Raw genomic sequence first — 26,665 nt, 5'->3', positions numbered from 1 at the left:
AAAAAATCAAATGAAATGGGTTCAATTTATAGATTCCATGTGTTTATTATGAATTAGTGTACCTTACATGAATATACCAGAACAATTTGTTAAGACAATTTCACATGATGAAATGATTTAGATGATTGTACCCTATGATAAGGTCCAAGAGACCATGGCTCTTTAGAGACTTATTTCAATTCACACATAAAACCATTAAATAACCCATTTATTTTCAACAACCGCTCATATAAATGGAAGAAATCAACTCAGTACAAGAAAGACGAAGAAGAGTCTAACTAAATGATAATGTTAGGTAGGTAGCTTTAACTTCTAACCTTCCGTAGTAAAAGTTTATCGAACACACTTGGGTAATCAATGAACTAACATTTTAGATTATCGACCGTCACTATAAGTCTAGACAATAGATTTAGCACATTATAGTTCACATCAAACTTGGTTTCTATTTTCATTATTTTAGCCATGAACTCTCTTTGATTCCTCAAGTGTATTATACAATTCGCTTAAGTAAAATTTTCGTAAAGAATAGGTCTAACTAACACTTACATATGTAATGTACTATCAAGAGTATCCTACAATATATTCCATGTCAAGATTCACCGGCTTATGTGAAGCTTTACATCTTTCTTTGCAACACAAATACCGCATTGCTGCATGATTTTTGTAGATGATCACTTTGGTATCAAATATGAAAATGAAAATTTTTAATCAGCCTTAAAGGAGAAACTATTAAGTAGAAAAATAAAATTCACTCATACATACTCTAACGACATATTTTACATGCTGTACCTAATGTGACAGAGCATTATGGTATAAAAGATTTAAACAATTTTCGAATACTATATTATTCATTAGTTTAAAGAGTAAAGATTCAATTAGTGAACGATATCATTTAGAATGATTATAAGTTTGGATGGTGGGTGTCATAACTATCGACGAAAACAATGGCCCATACAATCCGCTAACGACTGAGGCCCAATCTATCCTATGGCTAATCAATTGGTTTATAGTTACACGCCAACCTGTCGAGTAAGAGCGGTATTTAGGATTTAACTTTTTTCAATGATTTTTGTAGAAATCAATGTTGGACTTTACGATTTCTAGATTGAAAAAATTGGGTTTTTAACTTTCCTAATTTTTATCTTAATGTTGTCATATTTTAAAAGAGGGTAATTAACGTAAAACTCAATGACCTTTGTCTCTATTGCGAAATACCTTCTATCCTATCAATTTGACAGAAAATCTCCCTAGACTACGTTTAACTTGTGGAAGACCACTTACCATCCAAAATTCATTATTACACCCATTACATCCACTTAAAGATGCCAACTATTTAAAGGGGGAAAAAAAAAAAGAACAATTGCATTTGTTGTCCCAAACTTTCCTTTTTTTATTCAGATTATATCCAAACATTTTATTTTTGCCAACTACAATCCCAAACTTTTGAAACTTCTTCTTGTTTCCTAGTCCAACCTCCACCATATCCTACCTTATCCTCAAAACTTCATCTTCTTCCCAATTTTGCCTCCACCCCAAAACCAAAACCCTGAGATGGAGTTCTTCCTGTATGTAGGACTTAAAAAGATATACCATAGACCGAAAATGTTGTTAACACTAATACAACCATTCCCTCTCTTCACTATCCGAAAAAAGTGTTTTGGGTTCGATGCTGCGCTCGAAGTTCGAGTTTGATTCGCCAGCTGTTAAACTAACTGATTTGTGGCAGTGCAGTGTCAGCAACCTCCTCTTTAACCACTTCTTCACTTTCCAATGCTATTCTTCTGCCCGCAACAATTTTGTCTTCATTAAAGGAGGGCCAACTCGTAGACATTCCCTTCGATTGACTCAGTTGGAGCCATGCCCTTTACTCACCATTGTCTCTACTCTCTATCATTTCGTGTCTTGACCACTACTTCCACCGAGGATCTATCTAGCTCTATAGGTCACATCTCTGTCCTCACTTACGCATGTCAGACAGTATTTATTACACGTATATTTAAGTTTGTCGGTGAAATTTTTTTCTTGTTCATTCTTATAAATTCACCAGGAAAATGATAAAAATTGGACTTCCCAATAGAGATTGAAAATTGCACCAGTAAGAGCATCGACTTGATGATTTTCGGATGATAATATAAAGGAAGAGCAGATTTTTAGCGACTAAAACGGAAATAAACTGTAAAACTACAAATTTGGGAAGAATATATATACTTGCGCTAAGAAGGAGTTTTTTCAAGAAAGTAAATTGGAAATTTACACTCAAGAAAAACTCAATGGAATTCGTTTCTGGGTTGCGGTTTAGGGTGGGGTGAAATTGGTGAAGAAGATGAAGTTTTAAATGTTTAGGATGATAACAGGTGGCAAAAGTAAAAGGTTTGAATATAATCTTCAAAAATAAAATAAAATGAAATAAATTTGAAACCACGACTACAATTATTTCTTTTTAATTTTGACCTTCTTTTAAGTAAATTTAATGACTCTAGTAACAAACTTAGACAGTAGGAGGGTCTTTTGATCATACGTTGGTGTCTAAGTTGAACTCAATATATGTATATACTTTTTTTTTAATTGGCGAAAACATATAAATTGGTGGTTTATCTTCAGCTCATGACCAAGGGATTTACTTTGCATTCCAAGAGTGAAATGAAGATTAAGCATGGGAGTCTTTGGCTCCATTCCGAAGAGTAGTGGATGTTGAATTTTGTACCAAATAATTTTTCGTGGGCGAATGATGTAAATCGAGTTGGACTTGAAATAAGTTTCATACCTCAATTGAAAAAAAATAAAGAGACCCGAAAAATCCTGTGAAATCATCTCGTTAAGTTTTATTTCTAATTTGTGGATTATTCTGTCGTTGCTTAGTGGATAGTCTTGAGTTATTTGTATTCGTTATCGAAGAGTTATAGATTCGAGTTGGAGATTGAAAGTTTGGGCAAGGTGGTTGAGGATTAATTCTTTGTCGATTAGGAAAACTGAGCCCAATGGCTAGTTGTGAAAGAAGAAGACTGCTCAAGTTATTTTTTGGTTGTGTTATTTGATTTCTTGTGATTATTTGTTTTAGTGGAGAAAAAGTTTCTTATAAGTCCATTTTAATTTTTTGTTCAAATTTTAACAAGTCAACATTTATTTAGTAATTGCAATTTAGATTGGGATTTTTCGTTCCTAGCAGAATTTTATTTTATTTTTTTAAATATTAAGTTTGGAAGCCCATGAGTTTTTCCCTTCTTAGAGATGTACTTATATTATTTCAATTGTTGCTTTACACTTTGCACTTGATGAATTTTGAGATCTAAATTTGTATAAACAATTGAATCTAAAGTTTGATTCTAATTAATTCATGTACATCTATATTACTTTCATGAATTATCATCATATATAATAAACCATCAAGTAATTTATAAAACTGAAGCAAAAATTCAAAAGTTTTATTGCAGTTTTGACAACATTTATAACCGTCTGAACCTTTCTAATAGTATTTAATCCCTCCCCACGAGTATCATAAAAGAGTACTTTATATCCGAACAAGTAAAGAAAATAATTCTTTAAATATATTTATTTTGCTATATCCAATAAATATTGGCAAAGTGTATGGGGCTTTGAAATCATGGCCATGTGGTCAGCATCTTCTATCTCTTTCACGATTGTCACTCCAGTATTTTTAATTTCCCAGTGTTGGAACTCTGGTGATATGGCTTTATCTTTACCAGTTATGATGTAAGCACGCTTTACGAATCCAAACCTTTTATTGGAAAATGGGCTCCTATTTGACAAATCTTGCATAAAGAGAGATGCCGGCCTCACTAATGATATTGCTAATGCGACATCCTGCCATAATGAATTAAAAGCACATGTTAGTCAATTTATAGCAATGTTTCGTTTCAACTACTCCACTTTTCCTTTGCTCTAAATTATCCATTAAACTTTTATAATCTTTTTTATTTTTTTTTTCTCTCAGGAATTTTATTTGCTAAATTAATGGAAATGTTAACTTGAAAAAATCTGGTAATGCACTATTATTATCATCATGCTGGATAAAAACTAGTGTTTGGAAAATCAAAATAGACCAGCCAAATTGACCACTATACATTTATATATTTTATTTTACCTCAGCTGGGGAGAGTTGATATATTCTGGATGATATGTACTGCGGACCAAAGAGTATTGATTGGAGGTGATCTTCGGGTCTACCAAACGGTGCGAACTGAGTGTCCGAAAAATTTTCCGCCGGGGTCCGTGCAAGGTACTGCCAAACAAGTTAATTAAAGTAAATTAAGTGAAATGTACTAACAATGTCTAATTCTAGGATAACAAGATATTCCTATGTGTATATAATTTTACCTTTTCCAAAACATAGGATGGCCTATGTATAGTATCAGGCATTGTAGCCCCAAGAAAAACAGCCAGAGAGATCTTTTCCGGGTATTTCTCCATTGCAAAAGCCAAGTTCAAACCACCAAGACTATGTCCAATTAGAACTACCTTTTCATCTGGTGGAATCGACTCCATTACCTTAAATAACGGCAGCGTATAGTCGGGAAATGTGCAAAGTTCATCCAGGCTTCTGGGGTCAATGCACGAGGCTGAAAGGTCCAATACAGTGACGTAGTGGCCGGCTGCCTTCAGCAGCGGTTGTAGCTTGTACCAGCTCCAAGCTCCAAGGCAAGCACCATGTACGAGAACAAAGTGCCTTTGTTGCTTTTCTTCCATTCTTTTGCTTAGTTCATAGGAGCTTGCCGTGTATGTAGAAACTGTACACACGGAAGCTATACAAAATAGACACAACAGAGGGTGGGTGGGGGGATTTTTTGAAATTTTTCTGGCAAAGTTCTGTGGAACAATTTTCTATACAAATGGAAATATCTTAGTTCGTATGTATCTTACCCCGAAATATATCTGTATATATACATAATTGTGTGGTAGTCAGAGAAACTGGGGGGATGGCATTGCTATTTGGTAAGGTTAGTCAAAACCAGCGCCACTACTAATTTAGGCCACGCTATTTATGTCGTAGACATACTAGTGATTGTTTAGGAATTTCAAAATCAATCACAAACTAATGAAAACGTATAGATCAAAATTAGGTAAACTTGCAGCCATATATGATTTCATTTTATTGAATGTTTTATTAGTAGCGATAGGTTGAACTAAATAAGTTAAAATAAAATAAAAAGGTTCCCACAGTCAGTCGTGTTTAATTTTACTTTTAAAATTTTAAACTTCAATTTTATTGAAGAAATAAGTAGCGGTTATTTGTTGTTTCCATCAATTACGTAATGCCTTCTCTCAAACATACTCAATCATAGTAATGGCCTCAAACAACATGTTGTGTGTCTACATTTCTTGAATAATTATTTTGTTTCTATTTCCTGATTAGGAAATCTAAATATTTTCTTAAACAACCAATTGTCAATTTGAAAAGTCTGCCATCTCAATATTTGCAGGTAAGGCACATGATACTATTGGATTGGAATGATATAATTAATAGCCCACACATCCCCTACCATGTGTGCTTATCTGAATCAACCACCCAATATCTTTTGTATTTTGGACATCTCACACTACTGACCACATGCTTGACTTAGACTTGAGTCACCAACCCCCATCCCCCCTTTTGTGTGTATGTGTGTGTTTGGTGAAAGTAAGAATCAATTCTATTTCAATACCTGGTATTTTTTTTATCAGCATAATGAGATTTAATTCCATGATAAATTATTGGAACCCTAGTAGATTCTAGAGTGAAAATATCTATGCTAAATTTAATACTTATGAAAGTATAAATGACATGTTTCGTATGATAGACGTTACTGAATTGTACAACTAACTACTTGTCAGTTACAATAACCATCTTTATATTCATTAATATTTGTCAACTAATGATAGACTTAGGAAGGCTTTATTTAGCTTCATTATCATTAAAAACAGATCAAGATCCTATAGCGTAATCCATGAAATTAGTTGTGGTGCTTGTTTTGCCTAACCTTACCAAATATCAATGCCAACAACGCCCCCCCCCCCCCCCCCACCAAACCCCCCCCCCCCCCCCCCCCCCCCCCCCCCTCTCAATAATATACAGAAATGACACTGAGGGAGAGGTTCATTATACAAGAAAAAATTTGTAGAAAGTTAGGACCAGTATGAAAGAGAATTAAATTTGAAATTGATGAGTAGATGTCCATTAATCAGAAAAACCATTGTAGAATGTTAGGACCATGTAAAAGAGAATTGTTTAAAACGTGAAATTCAAATGCGAATAGGTGTACAAAAATAAAATTAAAAAAAAAAATGAAAGATAGATCATCATGTTCATGCAGAATTTTAGTGAATCATGTGTATTATCTAATAAACCTCAACTTATCTAATAGAACTTGATTTAATTCTTGCATAATCAGCGAATTTATCTAAAATAAGTTCTTTATGTCAGAAAATTGATATTACAATCAAATTAAGAAAACAAAGGAATAGATGGAGATTAAATTGAAGTAATGTATATGATTACAAATCCCCTTTTGAAATATTTCACCCTGCACTTGATGCATGTTCCTCAAAATATTGCACTTCTTTCCAGACTAACACAATAATAACCTTGACGGGTGAACTGCAATTTTATAGTACCCTTCTTGCATGTAATAACAAAGAAACTGAAATCTCAAATATTTGAATTTATGTCAAACTCAAAAATTATTTTTGATATAACTTAGGATTGAAGAATTTCGAATCAATTAACTTGTTTGGGCTGCAGAAAATCGTATGAAATGAGTTCAATATATAGATGTCATGCGTTCATTTTGAATTAGTGCACCTTTTTACACGAATCCACGTGAAGTATTATATCATACAATTTTAAATGGTGACATAGTTTAGTGGTTCAAATTGCACCCTATGAGAAGGTTCACAAGACCATGGTTCTTTAGCGTGCACCCATTCTATTGAAAAATCACATCCTCACATCGTACTTTCGTGACTTATTTTATTTCGAACATAAAAACCATTAAATGATCCATCTATTTTCAACAATCGCTCATATGAATAAAAGAAGTCAACTCAGTACAAGAAACATGAAGAAGAGCCTATCTGAAAGATAATGCATTAGGTAGGTATCATTAAATTCTAACTCTTGCAGTAAAAACTATCAGCCATCATTGCAAGTCTAGACTCTAGATTTAACACATTATAGTTCACATCAAACTTAGTTCTCTATTTTAATTATTTCGACCCTGAAGTCTCTTTGGCTTTGCAAGTGTTTTATAGAATTCCCTCTATTTTAATTATTTCCACCCTGAAGTCTCTTTGGCAATTATTTCTACCCTGAAATCTCTTTGGCTTTGCAAGTGTTTTATAGAATTCCCTCTATTTTAATTATTTCCACCCTGAAGTCTCTTTGGCAATTATTTCTACCCTGAAATCTCTTTGGCTTTGCAAGTGTTTTATAGAATTCCCTCTATTTTAATTATTTCTACCCTGAAGTCTCTTTGGCAATTATTTCTACCCTGAAATCTCTTTGGCTTTGCAAGTGTTTTATAGAATTCCCTCTATTTTAATTATTTCTACCCTGAAGTCTCTTTGGTTTTGCAAGTTTTTTATAGAATTCCCTTAAATAAAATTCTCATAAAAATAGGCCTAGATTTGACGTATTATCAAGAGTATCCTATAATATATTCCACTCGAACTTTTTAAAAATATATTCATTTTTAATGCTCATTATTAACGTAACGCCTATCCTCAACAAACTTTTATATGCATCAGGCATCACTTATTTGCATAATATGAATTGGAGTTACACATATAAGTGCTTCTCGTTGAGTTATTTATCCTACTTAACTTAGTGTGAGATTTCCAATTTCCATGTTGAGTTTCCATTAAGAAAATTCTTAAGTAAGATTCCCATTTTCGTTGATGCACATTCTATTCGCTCTATGGATAACCATTTCTAAATAAATCCACTAAGTTATCATTTGACTTAACAAAATCAATTAATAATATTCCATAACGATATTGTGTCTACGATGTATATCTCTTCACTTACTATTATACAAAATTTTCTACTTTGGCTATTGTTGCTTGATTACCAAAATTTAAACATATGGTTGGCATTAACATTGGCCATATTTGAATGAGCTATTAAAGTTTGCTTAGGATATTTTGAAGATACATGACTAATATAATTGGATTCATTTGTTTCTGATATCCAACTAGTTTCGTATCTTTCAACTACATGATATTTTTCATAATTTAATGATCTTTATTTAGATTGTTACAGTACCAAAATGTTATTATTGAAGTGCAAGAATGTTCATTACCTAGATCGCTCATGTATTCACTTAAAATAATTACTGGTCAGTTGTATTTGGCCTTGTATGATTCATAAGGCTCATAGCCTTTGTTATAATTCGGACCGAATCTGAAACCACTTTGTTGAAAACTGAATAGTTCTTATACCAATTTGTTAAGAATTCGCCAAACAATTAAAGAACGAGAAAATATGGGCAATGAAAACAAAGAAGAACATAAGATTTATGTGGCGGAAGAGGAGAATTTATTATACCAATAAACTAAAATTGTCTGTAAAAAATTTAATTCTGTCAATTTAAATCTAAACAATTCTCTCAACTTTTCAATGTAGATAACAATGATCTAATTGTTATCTTGAGCTTTTTGAAGAGCCTATACCTCATGGAGTATTTATAGGATTCAAATTTTGGAATTATCGATGAAGTAGAACACAAAAACCAGATCAAAAACCAACTGGGAGTAAAACTCCTCCTATATACATGGCACAACAATTTTGAGGCCCTGGCCTTGCTGGACTAAACAGCGCTCGCCATCCATGATAATATTTGATTCCTTTTCAATTCAGACAATTCTAAACGAAAAAATTTCAAGCTTCCTCCATGAATCAAACTTCCAAATCACATAGAATTTGAGTCACAAACATAATAGCCTTTGTATGATTCATAAGATGTAAGTATTATGCTCTAGATTTAATCAACTTTGAATAGAAGCACTTTTAATATATAATTGATGCATTTTATTTATGGTAGATCTATTATTTAATTTAAATCTGGAGATTTAAGTCTCAATAATTTGTTAATTACAAGGAATTGAAATCGTGAAATACAAATTACATATGACTAAATCTTAAATCATCCCTAATCACAAGTAATAACAAGATACGGATATCGTTATTATGGATAGACCATCATGTATGATATTTCTTAATTGTGAAGTAAGTAGTTGATCTCAAAAAATAAAGTGTGGTGACACTTAAATGAACACGTGAATGTTTTGTTCTATAACAAAATATTGAAGACCCGCTCAAAAAATTTCACATGAATAACTATTTGAGTGTCAGTGGTTAATTTCTAGCGTTCGGTAGAGGAATTGGTCCTTTAATTTAAGGTCATCATATTTCCATATATGAGTATAGTCATACTTCGGTGATATTAGATGTTGCTTTGTCAAGGGTCGCTAAAATGATATAGTTTGACTATGTCATGACTCATACGAAGATTGTGAATGATCAATAGGGGCTTCGTCACACTTAGAGAGTAAGATATTATGATCTTCATTTTGTTCAATTATGTTGATAACAAAATTCTTAATCAGGGTGTACTCATAAATCAAGAAGGAGTTCTCGAATTACATTGACTTAAAGTGAGATTAAAGATATGATTGATAATTGAGATCGACACATATCTATATCTCGTAATTGATTTGATTATATTGATGAAATGATTATAGTTTTACAGTAAATAAACATTTGGTTTTGTCACATCACAGGATATTTTTGTCACATATATAGCCCTGACACTTTATTAGATGTCAATCTAGGACGACTCATGTGAATTGACGATAAATTTAATGGAGTATTTTAATTTATCGATTTTGATATATCAAAATAATAATTCAAGTTATTAGCCATTGTGATCAGGAACCTAATGAGCCACACGTAAAAAGAGAACTAGAATAATGGAATTTGCCAATTAATTAATTGACAAGTGTGGGACAATTAATTAATTGGGCAACTTGTTAATAGACCCAAATTAATTAATTGGATTAATTAATTCTTGGACCAAACTTAATTACCTGGATTAATTAAATATTGGACCAGGTTAAGTTTAAAAGATGGACCAATCCCAATTGGACTTATATTAATAGACTGCTAGGTTTGAAAATTCATGAGAAGATAGCGTAATTATATTCTTGCTAGCACAATAAAAGAAAATCATAATCTTTTTCTCTATGTTTATTTCCATTTTACGCTGAACAATTGAACCGTTATGAATTGCTGAACGTGATAGTTTAAGTTCAACAAAAGCGAAAGAAGTTAGTAGAATTCAACAATATATAATTTTTATCACAATTTCTATCTAAATACAAAATAGATCCTTGGTGGGAATAAAAATTCATTTTATTTTCCGAAAATTCCAAAATAAGGTTCATCGAGCTTCCAATATGCAAATATTCAACATGTTTTTCACATTCTAATCAAACAAGGAGTAAAGAATATCTAAAGAGTTCGGACTATCGTTTTCACTATAACAATTAATTTATAATTAATCTAAATATTCCTAATTCCCATTGATGCGAATGCAGTTAGCATGGTCACTAGCAAATGCACAACAAGATTGACACGGAGCCTAAGAAAGCCAAGAATCATCAGTTTTGGATTTAATTCACAAACGATGAATTAAGCAATCGTTATTATGTGAAATTGACCTCTTAATTACACAATTTATAAATCTCACATTGATTTGTTTTGAACGTCACAAGATTAACAAATCTTGATAAGTTCGATTTGTTCTTCAAAGAACAAGAAATTGGAAGCAAAACAACCCCGTGTATTAATCTCTCAAATGTTAAAAGTTCCAATACAATAAAAATAAAGTCCTATTTATATGAAAATCCTAGGATCTAATTAAAAAGGTAAAAACTTCATTCAAATAATCCTAGAAATAATAAAAGATAAGAACTCTACTCAAAATAGGAAACTCGTAGAAATTACAACTTGGTCCCTGAAGTATACTATGCAGTCGCATAGAACAAATAGTCAGCCTCTATTTTGTCTCGAAAATAGCCTATGCGGTTGCATGGCTTTTACACTATGCGATCGCATAGTTTAATTTTTGAAGCCTCTTCCTCCTAGTGTAGAATTTTGTGACGATTTTGGATTGTACCTATGGGCGAAAATTCGACACCCGAGCTAAAAGTTATGCCTATTTTAATCTACACTGCTTGTTTTTCCATATATCGTCTAAAACTTTGAATCCAATACACCGAACATGATTTTGCCCTTATGACTAACATGTAACTCAACTTTAAGCTTGCAAACATCATCCTTTATAGCCTGGTAACCTTGACGCTTGATTGCATGATTTTATTGGCTGTGATCAAACCTGATTTTTTACTTAATCTCTTCCCACCAATCATGGAACTTGTTACATTGCACGTTAATTCCCACATTTTGAATTCCAAAACTTGATCATGAGATGTGCCATCTTTATCAACCCTTTTCAACCTCCAAATGAGCTTGAATCTTGGTATTAACAGACCTCCAACAATCGTCAAATAATTGAGAATTTGGCGCATAGCCCGGATCATATCAAAATAAACATTGATGACAATGTTTCAATTAAAATTAATATTAACATAAAAAATTAAAAAAATATATACAAATGTTTTTTCTTTGCGTAGAGGAGAAACTATTCAATATGATGGTTAAAGCATTGAAAATCCTGATTTTACTGAAGTTATCTCCTTTATATTGCCTCTCAAGTTCATTTTCTAATGTTGTACATTGCCTAATTCACTAATTAAAGTAATTTTCCTTTCTTGAGTCCAAAACAATCATATATATATATATATATATATATATCTAAGTCGACTCACTATATCTTCATCCGCATTCGAATGAGCCTCAACTAAAAGCATTAAATCACCTATGATTTTAATTAGAGACATCTATCAATCAATAAAAAATGGACAAGTATAATATTTTCTAAGTTGAAAATTAAATGCATCAAAAACATTTAATTGACAATTTCCATGTAAATAATATTTTCTTTCATTACAAATTCCATATTTGCAATCAAAAGCACCCTAATTGCGTTTGACTTGTACTTGATATTCTTGAAGGAGTATTGGGGACAATGACCTATTTTCCTTTTTCTTCTTTCACCTTTTTAGTGAAATGAGAACGAGAAAACCCTTTTGTTTCAATCTGGGTACCTGAAAATCCTAAATGTAAATCATACAGAGAAAATAATATATGCCGTACTAAAAGACAAAAATGGTGAAAAAGAGTAGTGATTAATTCTACATCCTCTCCCATCAGCCATACTCGTTATTTTTGGCACTAGCATTGTGCTTCAACTGCAACGTTCTTCATAGATACAGTCTGTGTTGGCACTGTCCTTTCAATTTTCTATCCATATTTACCATCAACCAACACACGTTGTGCTCTTGAGATGTAAAAACGAACACAAAAGCAGTTAAACAGGAAAAAAAATATGGTTGTTGTTCACAAATTATTTGTTTCGATTCAAAACTCACCGCAAGTGTACGGTTCTTTAACAAGTAGTAAAATGGACTATGAGTCCAAGTATCGGTCTCACAAGGATTGAATTAGTTCAAATCAACCTATTATGACCTTAACCGAAACACGAGAGTAAAATTGATATGTTGTGATTTAGCTAAAGAAAATGTAAACTATGACGCGATTATGAATTAAAGAAATATATTAACTGCAAATGACTTGGACACAATCTACTAGAATTTGATGGAATTAACGCACTAGGATCACGAATCCCCAAGCAATTCCTGTTCAATTTTCAATCGTGCAAATTTGACACACAGTTCCACAAAAGATGAATCAATATTCCTATTTTAATTTAGCAATCTCTCTCGAGCAATGCCAAACCTATCCCAATATGTGATTCGACTATATCTCTATGACGAATACTAACATACCGAAATACATTATAAATTCATGAATATCCAATAATTCACACAAGGCATAGAGGTATATTTCTATCCCCTATTGGACCCTATGATGATTTATACTTTGTCGAACATATTGTTCTCCTTTCAAATGCATAAAACAGGCTACCACAATCATATAATTACATGCACAATAATCATATCGAAATAAAAATGTAATAAATCATTCAATTCAGGAACACGCGTTTAAATATGTCAAAAATCCAAATAAAAAATCAAACGTAGTATTACAAGGTTCATCGATCTCCTAGAAACTAAAAATCTAGTCTAACATGCTAAAAAGAAGAAAATATAAAAATAGTTGAAGAAACGTCATCACCCGAATTAAGTTTTGATCGAATCTTCACTTGGCGCGATGTTTTCCTCTTGTTCTCTCTTCATTTCTCCTTCAAAATCTCTCAAAATTACTAAAAATGGTGTCCCCCTCGTTCTGCTCGAGTTTTTGTTTATATAGAACCCTAAAAATATTGTTTCCATAAGAGTTTTGGCGAAAAAAGGAAACTGCGATTTTGCCCTAGAAATGCTCTATGCGACCGCATAGAACATCTCTATGTGGTCACATAGAGTAAAAATTTTGTGGCAATTAGGTTTCGGTTTGCCTCTATGCGACCACATAGAGGGTAGCACCATGAACTATGAAATATGTTCATTTTGGTCCTCCTACTTGAATCCTTCACTTCTTGGCATCTTTTCTGCATTCTTTCCATTCTATCATCCCAAGATATCATCAATTGGCAATTGGCTTAATCAATTTCTCGATTGGTTAATCGGGTCAACTTTTGGATAATTACACCTTGGTCCCTGAAATTTCACTTTGCATCATTTTAGTCCTTTTTCGCGTCTTTTCTCCTGAATTTCACCATGTTCATCGTTGTTCCCTGCAATTCACAAATTTAATGAAATTAAGTCACAATTCGATCATTTTGCTCGTTATTCGTCATGTTTGTGACCTAAATAAGTGTGCAAAAACACATTTATCAAACCCTCCAAACTTGAACTATTGTTCGTCCTAAAATAGGATAGTGACTTAATTCTGAACAAACATGGCTTAATACCTTGTTGTGGCTCAGGATTTGACTTTATGAAAATTTATCAGTGCAAACATGACATCAACCTTTACCTGTTAAATGCAAATTGACATGTGTGTGTGAATTCATGCCAACATATTAGGTTCATGATGAATTTGAGTCCCGGTCCCAAGTGGTCAAATGTATCCTTACTCGCTTGAGAGATACATAACCCCCCTAAACTTATTTTTTTCACTCAATTATCCTGGGATTGTGTTTTAAGATTAGGAATTTTCATAGCTATAGTCATCATCCTCTCGTAGTTTGGATTAGTCTTACTATCACAAGTTTACATATCAACAAGTGAAGACTCTCCTAAGTTTAATTGCTTTGACACTCAAGATTAAACTAAGTTACTTGCCTCGCCTCAGAGGTATAGTCTTTTCAACCAAATGTCCAAGAGCTTTTCGTCATGTTATTGTCTCTCTTTTGTTTTTCTCACCTTTCTCTAATTTCTGATTGATTATCATTTTCTCATTTGCTTTCTATATAACCCATGTAACGAGTTTTAAACCGGTGATTCCCAAACCAGTTGGCTTTAGGGCACCAGGTTTTAAACCCTTGTAGGCTTATTCACTCGAGTTATAAAGGCTCAATCAGATGACTTTTTATTAACCTCTTTCCCTCTTGCTTTCTATATGACCCATGTATTGAGCTTTGGGCCGGTGACTCCTAGGCCAATTGGCTTTAGGGCACCAGATTTTGAGATATCCTTACAGGCTTACTTGCTCGAGTCATAAAGGCATGAAAAGAAGTGTTTTATTCTCACATATTAATTTTATGCCCTTTGTTATTTTTCTAGACATTTAGTTTCCAAAACCAACTCCCAATTTAAGATTTTCACCTACTCTTCACCATACTGGTCTAGGCAATCCACACGATAAAGTTCATGCAGGGAGCCCCCACTCATCTCAATGCTTTCCTGTAATAGCTCAACTATCACCAAACTGTCTTAAGGTAGTTTATGGGTTAATTCAATAGAGGGTTATCATTCTTTTCCTACTTTATGCTCAAAATTCAGTCATTCACCTAATATGTCAAGCATGAATAGCGTGCATAGATAATGTCAAGTGTTGCATCAACAAGTATCAGTTAGTCTAATTAACACCAGATCCAAAGTTTTGCAGTTTAAACTAGTCCCATAATATCATCATCGCTGACAAGGTTATCAAGCCCACACAAGCATGTATGAAGAGAATTAAAACAAATTGAATAAAATACAAAAAAAAAATTATTCTTTTTTTTTTTTACACTCATCATGCATACATTATGCAGTAATGAAAAATAGTGGAAAATAGATAATGATGAACACATATAGAGATTTAAAATTATGTCACCCTCCACAAACTTAGTTAATACATTGTCCTCAATGTACGATTAACAAAAGATTAAAGACATAATCTTAAGGATAAAATGAAGAAGAAAAATCAAAATAGGGTAAACAGTACTCCCCTGATCAAAATGGTGGCTGTGACGAAAGGCTGGGTCCGGCATCATCATCTCCTGGAGGGGGAGGAAGGTGGGATAAGATCTCTCTCAACATGACAGACTGTTGGGTCTGCTCTACCTGCATGGCCTGAACCCTTGTCTCCAAACTCTCTAGACGGCACCAAGTCTCGTTTACCCGCCACTATATACCATCCATCCTGCCAACGTACATGCCCAATCACCCCTCAAAGTTGCTCATCTGTCGTCGTGCCGTAACGGACTCACTGCTGGTAGTGGAAGGGAAGTTTCGTGTGATGGCCATATCAGTCTGCACCTGTTGGATGGTGGTACTCAGTGCTCCAAATGAGTGCTGAAGATGCTGCATGTCTCGACTGTGTCCAGTCACAGTAGTAAACATTTGCCTCAATAATTGGGTATCCACGTTAGCCGATGGTGGCGGAGTTTGTGGCATTTCAGAGTCCTCAGTTTGCTTGCCCTTCTTGAGCCTGTTGTTATCGATGATACTCATTTTCCAACTTCTGTTGATGTTTAATTCTGGCCCGGTCCTTGGCCTCAAGTGTGAGGCGCTTGATATATGGACTTGGTTTCTCTGGTGCCTTCCCAGGTTGAACCTGTATGCCTACAGTTCTACAAACCCCACTTATCAAGCTCGAGAAAATTGGTGAGGTGTGCCTATCTCCCCATGCGCCTATAATGTGTATCTGGTTGTAAATGTAAGTGGCCAAGTCAATCTTGTTGCCCGGAACTAAGTGATAGATGAATCTTGCTTTATGATTTGTGAATGCCATCCTATGGGAGATGGGCTCGATGTTATAGCATATGAACAACCATAGGATGGCTCTAGAAGGGGTGAGTTCAATCTGATACCAATTTGCAGTAGGGAGAGGCCAAGCATTTTCACGTCCCAATAAAACTTTTGCAACCTCAATCCAGTTGAAATCATGCGAGACTGGGACTACATTACTCCAGGTGAGCTGATAGTAGTCATGAATTACTTTAGGTGAAAAAATGATCCATTTGCCCCAAACCCATGTTTGATGTAGATGATCGGATCCAGGTGTGTCTATTTCGGTATTGAAGTTGGCATAGAACTCCCTCATCAAATTTTCATAGACTAGGTGTGGTCTTTCAATCAATTTCTGTCAACCACAGTTGTGGATTAAATAAACCAATTCAAAACTCGAGAAATCATCCAACTTAACTGGTCATTCAGGGATGAGTGCCCACTCACGAACTACATTGGCGTAATGGGCTTCTTTGTCTGAAGATAAAAATCGCCTGACACCCCCTTCGGGCTCCTTAGTCTAGGTTGTACCAGATGTGGAACCAACCTTCTCCTTTCCTTTTGATGTTCTTTTTGGAGGCATCCTGCAAAGGTATATAAATAACATTCATTAAACTTTATTTTGAAAAACGAAAGGGAAATGAGATTAGTAAGACATGTATTTCACAAATCCCCCAAACTTGCTTCAACATGCATATAGAACTCTTGGTGTGTACGCATCAAAACATGACATTCAATGTAGTGTAAATAGTGTACCAAGATGAAAAACTGGAAGATTAGGCCAAAACATGCACTTGAAAAATTGGATTCATGACCGAGTGCGCATGTTCAGCCTTGGACATCATCGAAAAATATCGAAATTTCCTAGGGCAATCTTTGGGCATATGAAAGTATTCAATGAGATATATCATATACTCAAATTTCAAAGCAAATGGACTTCGTTTGGTGTGTCATATAATGGGGTAAAGTATGGGACGTAGGGTGCCGTGACCTAGCCATGTGCCTACATATTGCAAAATGGATGTGATGCGTTAGATGGTCTTTCAAGTGTTTGTGAATGTGGTGATATGTAAACTCAAGAAAATATGCTCAAGAAAGTATAAGGCAAAATAACAATATCCACACAAACGGAGCTCAAAACAACCAAATTGTGTCAAGGGACTCGTGATTAAGTGTGCACTTTCACCCCCGAACATCATCAAGAACACTCGAATTTTTCCCGAGCAACCTCTGGGCATATAAAAGTGTGTAGTGTGGAGTGGCACATATTCAAATTTCATGCCCATTGGATGTCGTACGAGTACTTAACGCAAGGGATGAAGTGGGTGCTGTGAAGTGATGTGAACCTAACACGTGTGTGGTTGGTGAGTGAGCGTTTCGAGCTCAATTTTTATGGCATTTGATCACCACGTATATGGGGATGTGTATATTCAAATTGTCTAATGCGGGATTGCTCAAAATGCACCACAACCTTCACTTAGACAATGTATGGAACATGTCGTGTGTAATAGCTATTCAACTTCATTATAAGAATACTTGGCAAAGTGTAATTACCCAAAAAGCGTAAACACAAATTAATGCCATAAAACATGCCAACTTGCACCCTGTCAATCTAATTCCCAATTGTAAATTGTGATTAGCTTCAAACAAAATTCTAAATGAAGAGAAGGAGTAAAGTTCATACCTTTTCCGCCTTGAAGATGAGTGATGAATGCAGGAGTGATTGAGGAAATGAATGAGGGTTGGGGAATGTTGGTGGCTGTGTGTGTTCGATGCAAGTATTTAGCCCTATGGTATGAGAGAGAGATGGGCGAGGGAAATGGGGAGAGTGGTGTCGAATGAGCCGGTCATGGCTCAAGTCTATGACCGGACCATTACTATGCGGCCGCATAGTTGATTCCTATGCGGTTGCATAGTGAAAGAATTTTCCCCCAAACTAGTTTCGGTAGGTGTCCATGCACTGCATAGACATCATGTTTATGCGATCGCATAGACAATTTTTTTTTAAAACAAAACATAAAGAGAAACAAAAATTTATTTTTCCTCGTTGAATTTTCTAGTAATTTTTTTGAAAACGTCATTTTACCTTGAAATGTGTGAATTTTAATCCCAAACATCTAAAATCATTTCAAACTCACCGACCATGTGTGTAATGCCTAGAAAATTATAGGGACGAGAATTTGAGCCTATTAACATGCATGTATGAACGATGACCTAGAAAAATGCAAATGCGAAAATTAAATAACTCTGAAAATAATGTGAAAAGAAGATAAATAGAAGGATACAGTAGGTTGCTTCCCATCCAGTGCTAGGTTATAGTCGACAGCTCAACTTTACCGTATTACGTCATTCTGGTGGTCTAAGATGAACGGTAGACTTTTCCTTTGAAAAATCGCCACCTCAATAGTGCTTTAAACGCTGTTCATTGGCCTTGAATGTTCCTTTGCTGTCATGAGTGATCTCAACTGCCCCATGTGGAAATATCTGTGTAATAGTGTATGGACCAGACCATCTCAATCGCAGCTTTTCTGAGAACAGCTTAAGTCTAGAGTTGTAGAGTAGCACTTTTTGCCCCACCTTAAATTCACGCCTCTGAATATGCATATCATGCCACTTCTTGGTGCGTTTTTTGTAGAGTCTTGAATTCTCGTAGGCTTCCATTCTGAGCTCATCCAACTCATTAAGTTGTAGTAAACGTTTTTCAACCGCAGCCTTCAAGTCCAAATTCAATTTCTTCATTACCTAGTAAGCATGGTGTTCTATCTCAAGAGGTAAGTGGCATGCCTTCCCAAAAATCAGTCAATATGGTGACATTCCTATGAGGGTCTTGAATGTAGTTCTATAGGCCCACAGGGCGTCGTCCAGTTTCTTAGACCAATCTTTTCGTGACGAGCTTACTGTGACTTCAATATTCGCTTCAATTGCCTATTGGACACTTCGACCTATCCGCTGGTTTGGGGATGATATGCAGTGGCTACACGATGTTTAACGCCATATTTAGTCAACAACTGTTCAAATTGGTGAGTGCAGAAATGTTTGCCCCCGTCACTGATTATAGCTCTCAGTGTACCAAAGCGGGTAAAAATATTTTTCTTTAGAAACTCAATCACCACCTTCCTATCGTTGGTAGGCAATGCAATGGCCTCTACCCACTTCGATACGTAATCCACAACCACTAATATATACTGATTAGAGAAGGATGGAGAGAATGGCCCCATGAAGTCGATCCCCCAGACGTCGAATAGTTCCACCTCCAGGATAATGTTCAAAGACATTTCATTTCTCCTGGATATATTACCGGTGCGTTGACATCGGTCACACCTTTTCACAAATTCAAAAGTATCCTTAAACAGTGTAGGCCAGTAAAAACCTGATTGAAGGATCTTCGCTGCTGTTTTTGAAGCAGCAAAATGCCCTGCGTATGTAGATGAATGACAATATTCTAATATCAAAGGCATTTCTTCCTCAGGTACGGAACGACGGACGATTTGACTAGCTCCCCTCCTATATAGAATGGGGTCCTTCCAAAAATAATACTTCAGTTCAGCAAAAAAATTCTTCTTCTGGTGACTTGAGTAATCTGGCGGAATGATAGATTTGGCTAAGTAGTTAACTATGCCTACATACCAGGGTGCCTCCCCCATACCAAAAATCTATTCATCTGGGAAGACTTCGTTGATGTCTACGGTCTCTGTCTATTCTGTGGCCTCGAGTCGAGACAAGTGGTCTACCACCACGTTATCACTGCCCTTCTTATCCCTGATTTCCAAGTCAAACTCTTGAAGCAACAGTATCCAATGAATGAGATATGGCTTTGCATCCTTCTTTTCCATTAAGTACTTGACGACAGCGTGATCTATGTAAATGATGACCTTTGACCCCACAAGATATGATCGAAATTTGTCAAAGGTGTAGACTATTGCAAAGAGCTCTTTTTCTGTAGTGGTATAGTTTAATTAAGTGTCGTTCAAGGTCTTACTTGCATAGTATATCACGTGAAATATCTTATTTCTTCGTTGTCCCAATACGGCCCCAATAGCGAAATCGCTAGCGTCGCAGATTAATTCAAACGGCAGATTCCAAACCGGTGTGATGATCACGAGTGCTGAATTCAACTTCTCTTTCAAGGTGTTAAAAGCCAACAGACACTCATCTGTGAACTCAAATGTAGATTCCTTCATCAACAAACAACACAATGGTTTAGTAATTTTTGAGAAATCCTTGATGAACTTTCTGTAGAACCCGACATGCCTGAGGAAGCTACGAACACCTTTCACTGATGTAGGTGGTGGTAATTTCTCGATTACATGAATCTTTGCTCTATCCACCTCGATACCCTTTGCTGAGATTCTATGTCCTAACACGATGCCTTCCTGTACCATAAAGTGACATTTCTCCCAATTTAATACCAAGTTGGTCTCTTTACACTGCTGTAACACAAGACTCAGATGCTTCAAACACTCATCAAACGAAAATCCAAACATTGAGAAGTTGTCCATGAATACCTTGATGAATTTCTCAATCATATCCGAAAAGATAGCCATCATGTAGGGCTGAAGAGTGGCAAGAGCGTTGCATAAATCAAAAGGCATCCTACGGTATGCAAAGGTATCGTAGGGGCAGGTGAAAGTTGTCTTCTCCTGATCGTCAGGTGCTACTCGAATCTAATTATACCTGGAGTACCCATCCAGAAAACAGTAATGCGAGTGCCCTGCTAGTCTCTCCAACATCTGATCAATGAACAGGAGTGGAAAGTGATCCTTTCGAGTAGTAGTGTTTAGTTTGCGGTAATCGATGCAAACTCTCCATCCAGTTACTGTTCTTATAGGAATCAACTCATTTTTCTTGTTTTCCACCATTGTGATACCCCCTTTCTTGGGAACAACATGTACTGCACTGATCCATGTACTATCTGATATTGGGTAGATGATGCCTGCATCAAGCAACTTCAATACCTCAGCCCTAACCATTTCCTTCATGTGTGGATTCAATCCCGCTGATCATCAATGCTTGGCTTGAATTTTTCCTCCATGAGTATTTTGTGCATGCATAGCGATGGGCTGATCCCCTTGATGTCTGCAATTGACCAGCCAATGGCCGTTTTATTCTCCCTTAGCACCAGAAGTAGTTTCTCTTCCTTCACTTCACTGACAGTATTTGAAATAATAATCGAAAATGTAGAAGATTTCCCCAGGTAAGCATATCGAAGGTGTGGTGGCAATTGTTTAAGTTCCAACTTGGGAGGTTGCTGAATATATGGCACTGACCTTGTAGTCCTAGTTCCTAGCTCTTTGAAGTGACGTTTGCGCATGTATGGTGGATTAGCTTCTAAAAATCGTGCACATGTTTCAATCTCACTTGAATCAGTGTGAGTGGATTGAGATTGTGCAATGCATGCCTCGTATGCATCGGAAGGGTAATGTAGCCGAAATGTATCTTGAATTATTCTGTCAATTACATCTATCTGGAAATAGTTGTCTGACTCAGTGGGAAATTTCATTGTCTTGAACATGTTGAAAGAGATTTGTTCGTCACGAAGCCTCAATATAAGCTACCCTTTCTGAACATCAACAATCGCTCTTCCAGTAGCTAAGAAAGTTCGTCCCAATATGAGTGGAACATCCTTATCTTCCTCTATGTCTAAAATGAGAAAATAGGTTGGAAATATGAACTTTTCCACTTTTACCAACACATCTTCAATGATCTATCTTGGATGTGTAAGGGATCGATCCGCTAACTGTAAGGTGACAGTTGTGGCTTTAGTTTCTCCCAAGACGAGTTTCCTGAAAATAGAGAGAGGAATCAAATTAATACTTGCACCTAAATCACACAACGATTTATCAAAATGACAATTTTCAATAGTACAAGATATAGTAAAACTCCCTAGATCCTTTAGTTTTGGAGGCAGCTTTTTCTGGATTCTGGTACTGCATTCCTCAATTAGCATCACTGTTTTGTTTTCTTCTATCTTTCTCTTTGCGGTTGTAAAAGACAAAAATGGAGAAAAAGAGTAGTGATTAATTCTGCAACCTCTCCCATCAGCTATACTTGTTACTTTTGGCACTAGTATCGTGCTTCAATTGCAACGTTCTTCATAGATACAGTCTGTGTTGGCATTGTCCTTTCAATTTTCTGTCCATATTTACCATCAACCAACACACTTTGTGCTCTTGAGATGTAAAAACGAATACAAAAGCAGTTAGACAGGAAAAAAAATATGGTTGTTGTTCACGAAATTATTTGTTTTGATTCAAAACCCACTGCAAGTGTACTGTTTGTTAACAAGTAGTAAAATGGACTATGAGTCCAAGTATCGATCCCACAAGGATTGATTTAGTTCAAATCAACCTATTATGACCTTAACCGAAACACGAAAGTAAAATTGATGTGTTGTGATTTAGCTAAAGAAGATGTAAACTATGATGCGATTATGAATGAAAGAAATATATTAACTGCAAATGATTTAGACACAATCTACTAGACTTTTATGGAATTAATGAATGTACTAATGCACTAGGATCATAAATCCTCAAGCAATAACCGTTCAATTTTCAACCGTGCAAATTTGACACACAGTTTCACAAAAGATGAATCAATATTCTTATTTTAATTTAGCAATCTCTCTTGAGCAATGCTAAACCTATCCCAATATGTGATTAGACTATATCTCCATGACGAATACTAACATACAGGAATGCATTATAAATTCATGAATATCCAATAATTCACACAAGGCATAAAGGTATATTTTTATCCCCTATCGGGCCCTATGATGATTTATACTATGTCAAACTTATTTTCCTCTTTTCAAATGCATAAAACAGTCCACCACCATCATATAATTACGTGCACAATAATCATATGGAAATAAAGACGTAATAAATCATTTAGTTCCAAAACATGCGTTTAAATATGTCAAAAATCAAACATAGCATTACAAGGTTCATCGATCTCCTAGCAATTAAAAATCTAGCCTAACATGCTAAAAAGAAGAAAATATAAAAATAGTTGAAAAAACGCCATCACCCGAATCAAACTTTAATCGAATCTTCAGTTGGCGCGATGTTTTCCTCTTGTTCTCTCCTCGTTTCTCCTTTAAAATCTCTCAAAAACTTGTAAAAATGGCATCCCCCTCGTTCTGGTCGAGTTTTTTTTATATATGACCCTAAAAATATTGTTTTCATAAGAGTTTGCGCGGAAAAAGAAAACTGCGATTTTGCCCTAGAAATGCTCTATGCGGTCACATAGAGTAAAAATTTTGTGGCAATTAAGTTTCGGTTTGCCTCTATGCGACCGCATAGAGGGGCATAGTGCTACCAACTTTGAAAGATGTTCATTTTGGTCCTCCTACTTGAATCATTCACTTCTTGGTATTTCTTTCTTCATTCTTTCCATTCCATCATCCCAAGATATCATCAATTGACAATTAGCTTAATCAATTTCTCTATTAGTTCATCGGGTAAAATTTTGGATAATTGCACTTTGGTCCCTGAAATTTCACTTTGCATCATTTTAATCCTTTTTCGCGTCTTTTCTCCTGAATTTCACCATGTTTATCGTTTTTCCCTACAATTCACAAATGTAACGAAATTAAGTCACAATTCAATCATTTTGCTCGTTATTCAGTCATGTTTGTGATCTAAATAAGTGTGTAAAAACACACTTATTAGTTGTGCTACATGAATTATTCTTGAAATTCTCAATACAATTTTGCAGAGTTAGAAAGAAAGGTAAGGTATGTAAGTGTTGGGATAGGCGAGGTGCATACTTTAGTCTATGTTTGAACCCTCGTTTTTCCCAAACTCATTTTATACCATGCATTTTGCTCGATAAAATTATTTTGCATACAAATACAAAAACTTTTCTATACTTTTCTCCAGAAAGACACTTTTTACAAAATCTATACTAAAAAACAAGGGCTCACTGTATCTAGTGAAAATTCCTAATAATTTTTATCAGATGGATTTATTGCCTTGATGCATTTGTCGCTGAGAAGTATGTATTCCAATGTCATGTATTGTTATAGATAAATTTTGCTTCCATAGACTAGTAGTGCTCATCGTTACACCCTAAATTACTCCACTCCATTCAAATATAGTGCCATCAGAATCAATATCAAATTCACACAAACCACCTACCCATCTATTATAAGGATCACACCAACACCAAAGCAAATGAAAACACATATAGAGTTGATGAAGAGAGAATGAAGAGGCGATAGGATGGGAAAATTGTGTGAACAAACTAATTGACTCAGTGTGTATAGATAATTTAAAAAATTAGGGAGATTTGATTCTTTGGTTCTTGATCTAGAATCGAGAATTGAACCTTACCCATCGATTTTCGGCTCAGCTATCCGTTCAAATATTTAACTTAAGAATAACCACTCAGTTCGGTTCGATTCAGTTTTGTTTAGGTCCGGTATGGTTCGGTTCGAGAATTTTGCCTAACCCTACATTAATGGATTGACTTAAATTAAAGGTTAAGATTATTTGTCAAATAAGTGTGTTAAAATTATGAGGAGGAATGGTTCTCATATTTCATATGATTATTCATGCTTGTCCCAAAGCATTATTATTTTTAGGGTCTGGATCTATTATTCATTCAATGGAAACTATTGATGGCTATTCTCCAGATAGAATATGGCTCTTATAGATAGTTTAACAAAACATGTACCAATCAAAATTTATTTTTAATTAGGTACAATTTCTCTTTGTGGTATTCCATCTCTTGCTTGTTTTTTGTCAAAAGATAAATTCTTAATGATAGTTGTTTGTATTCGCCAATTTTCACAATAATAACTTGGACCACAGCAGGATTAACCGCATTTTATATGTTTCGGATCTATTTACTTTCTTTTGAAGGGTATTTAAACATTCATTTTTAAAATTATAGTGGCAAAAAAAATACCCCATCCTATTCATTATCTCTATGGGGAAAGGGGGTTCCAAAAGAATTTAAAAAAATTGTCATTTATTTAAAATGAATAATAGTAGAAGTTAATTTTTTTTTATATTTTTTTCTTTCCAAAAGACATATCGAAGTGATAAAAACATATATAAAGTATACATACACATGTAGGGCCTAAGTTCAATTAGTTGCTTCACCCAATTTTCTATCCTCTCTTCCTTCTGTCTTCATCAACTTTATCTGTGTTTTCATATGCCTTAGTGGTGGTGTGATCCTTATAATAGATGGGTAGGTGGTTTGTGTGAGTCTGTGACTTTGGTATCGATTCTGATGGCACCATCACCTTGTATAGCTAGAGGCGATGCAAGAGCTGATTGGCCAAGCCATTGGGATCCTATAAGATGGTATTATTGGGATGGTGGCTGGCGATTTTTAAAATTCGAAGTAGGGTAGGTCATTAGTATTGGATGAGGAGACTACTTTTTTAATTTTTGCCGAAATTGCCCCTCAAAAAACAAGGCATGTGCACTGCACGTAACATTTGGCGGTCATTTTTTACGACAATGGACAAAAATGACCAATCTTGTAATGGAAATGATGATTTAGACATGTTTTTGCTAAAATAGAAGGGATAGATCATGAATCCATAGAAACCTGAAAAGATAGGGATCGAAACCGTAAAAAGACAAATAAAAATCCATCCTTGCATCTGGAGTCGGAACGTGGCCAAATCATGGGTGAACATAGGTTAGGAAATAATAGTAGCAAAGTCAGGATATTTGGTTTGGGGACCTATGGGCACTATAGAAGTCGACGACATGTAATATAAAAGTAGTCGACATGGACAGTGACCTATGAAGAAAACAATAAAACTACATATTCTATTGTTGGGTTCGGGTCGGGGCTGGATGGGGAATTCCTAAACTGCATTTACAATTTTTAATTATATTTTATTAATATAAAAATTAAATTAAACTTACTAACAATTATAAATTACTAAAAAACATGAAAAGAATGGTACGAAACTCTGTTTATCTTTAGACTTTCATTCTCTAGTAATAGTTATGGTATTATGGATTTTTGATGTGGGACAAAATGAAAACCCTAGTGAATCAACAATAGAGGTATGAATATAATCTCACAAGAAAATATTTAAGTAAATGTTTTGAAAAGAAGTGATGTGATTTAGGACACACAAGCATTGAAGTCAAGTCCAATGTCAAGCCCGGGGAAAGATCCATTAATAGTCGCCGGTGGACCGATGATGCAATTGAGGGCGAAGCGAGTGAAAGAGGCAATGGGACTGCTCGTTGAGGCAATGGGACTACTCGTCAAGGCAACCATTGATGAAACCATATTCGAGATTCAATATGGAGCATGTTTCAAGTTGGGATCGAAGGTCGAAAAAGCTTGGATCAATGTGTTAAAAGTGAACAAAAACAAAATCGAAGTGAAGAACCAT

General features: G+C 35.0%; 1 protein-coding gene and 1 pseudogene across 2 annotated transcripts; both read right to left on the bottom strand.

Annotated features, from left to right (window-relative positions):
* The window catches only part of LOC111392103, a 71,078-nt pseudogene that overhangs the window by 8,411 nt on the left and 36,002 nt on the right, over positions 1 to 26,665 (bottom strand).
* Positions 3,474 to 4,842, bottom strand: LOC111392102 (salicylic acid-binding protein 2-like). 2 transcript variants are annotated; one of them, XM_023017377.1, is made up of 3 exons: positions 4,336 to 4,842; positions 4,103 to 4,240; positions 3,474 to 3,822 (listed from the first exon to the last, which is right to left on the bottom strand). In XM_023017377.1, the coding sequence occupies exons 1-3, from the start codon at positions 4,702 to 4,704 to the stop codon at positions 3,550 to 3,552; spliced, it is 780 nt and encodes a 259-aa protein (XP_022873145.1). In that variant the 5' UTR covers positions 4,705 to 4,842; the 3' UTR covers positions 3,474 to 3,549. The 2 variants fall into 2 exon arrangements, with proteins under 2 accessions (XP_022873145.1, XP_022873146.1); XM_023017378.1 differs by lacking the exon at positions 4,103 to 4,240 and having other exon boundaries at positions 3,477 to 3,822; positions 4,336 to 4,767.

The sequence above is a fragment of the Olea europaea genome, unplaced genomic scaffold (genome assembly GCF_002742605.1).
Source record: "Olea europaea var. sylvestris unplaced genomic scaffold, O_europaea_v1 scaffold879, whole genome shotgun sequence".
Classification (NCBI taxonomy): domain Eukaryota; kingdom Viridiplantae; phylum Streptophyta; class Magnoliopsida; order Lamiales; family Oleaceae; genus Olea; species Olea europaea.
The sequence above is the reverse complement of the archived record's forward strand: the minus strand, read 5'-3'. Positions and strand labels throughout refer to the sequence as shown.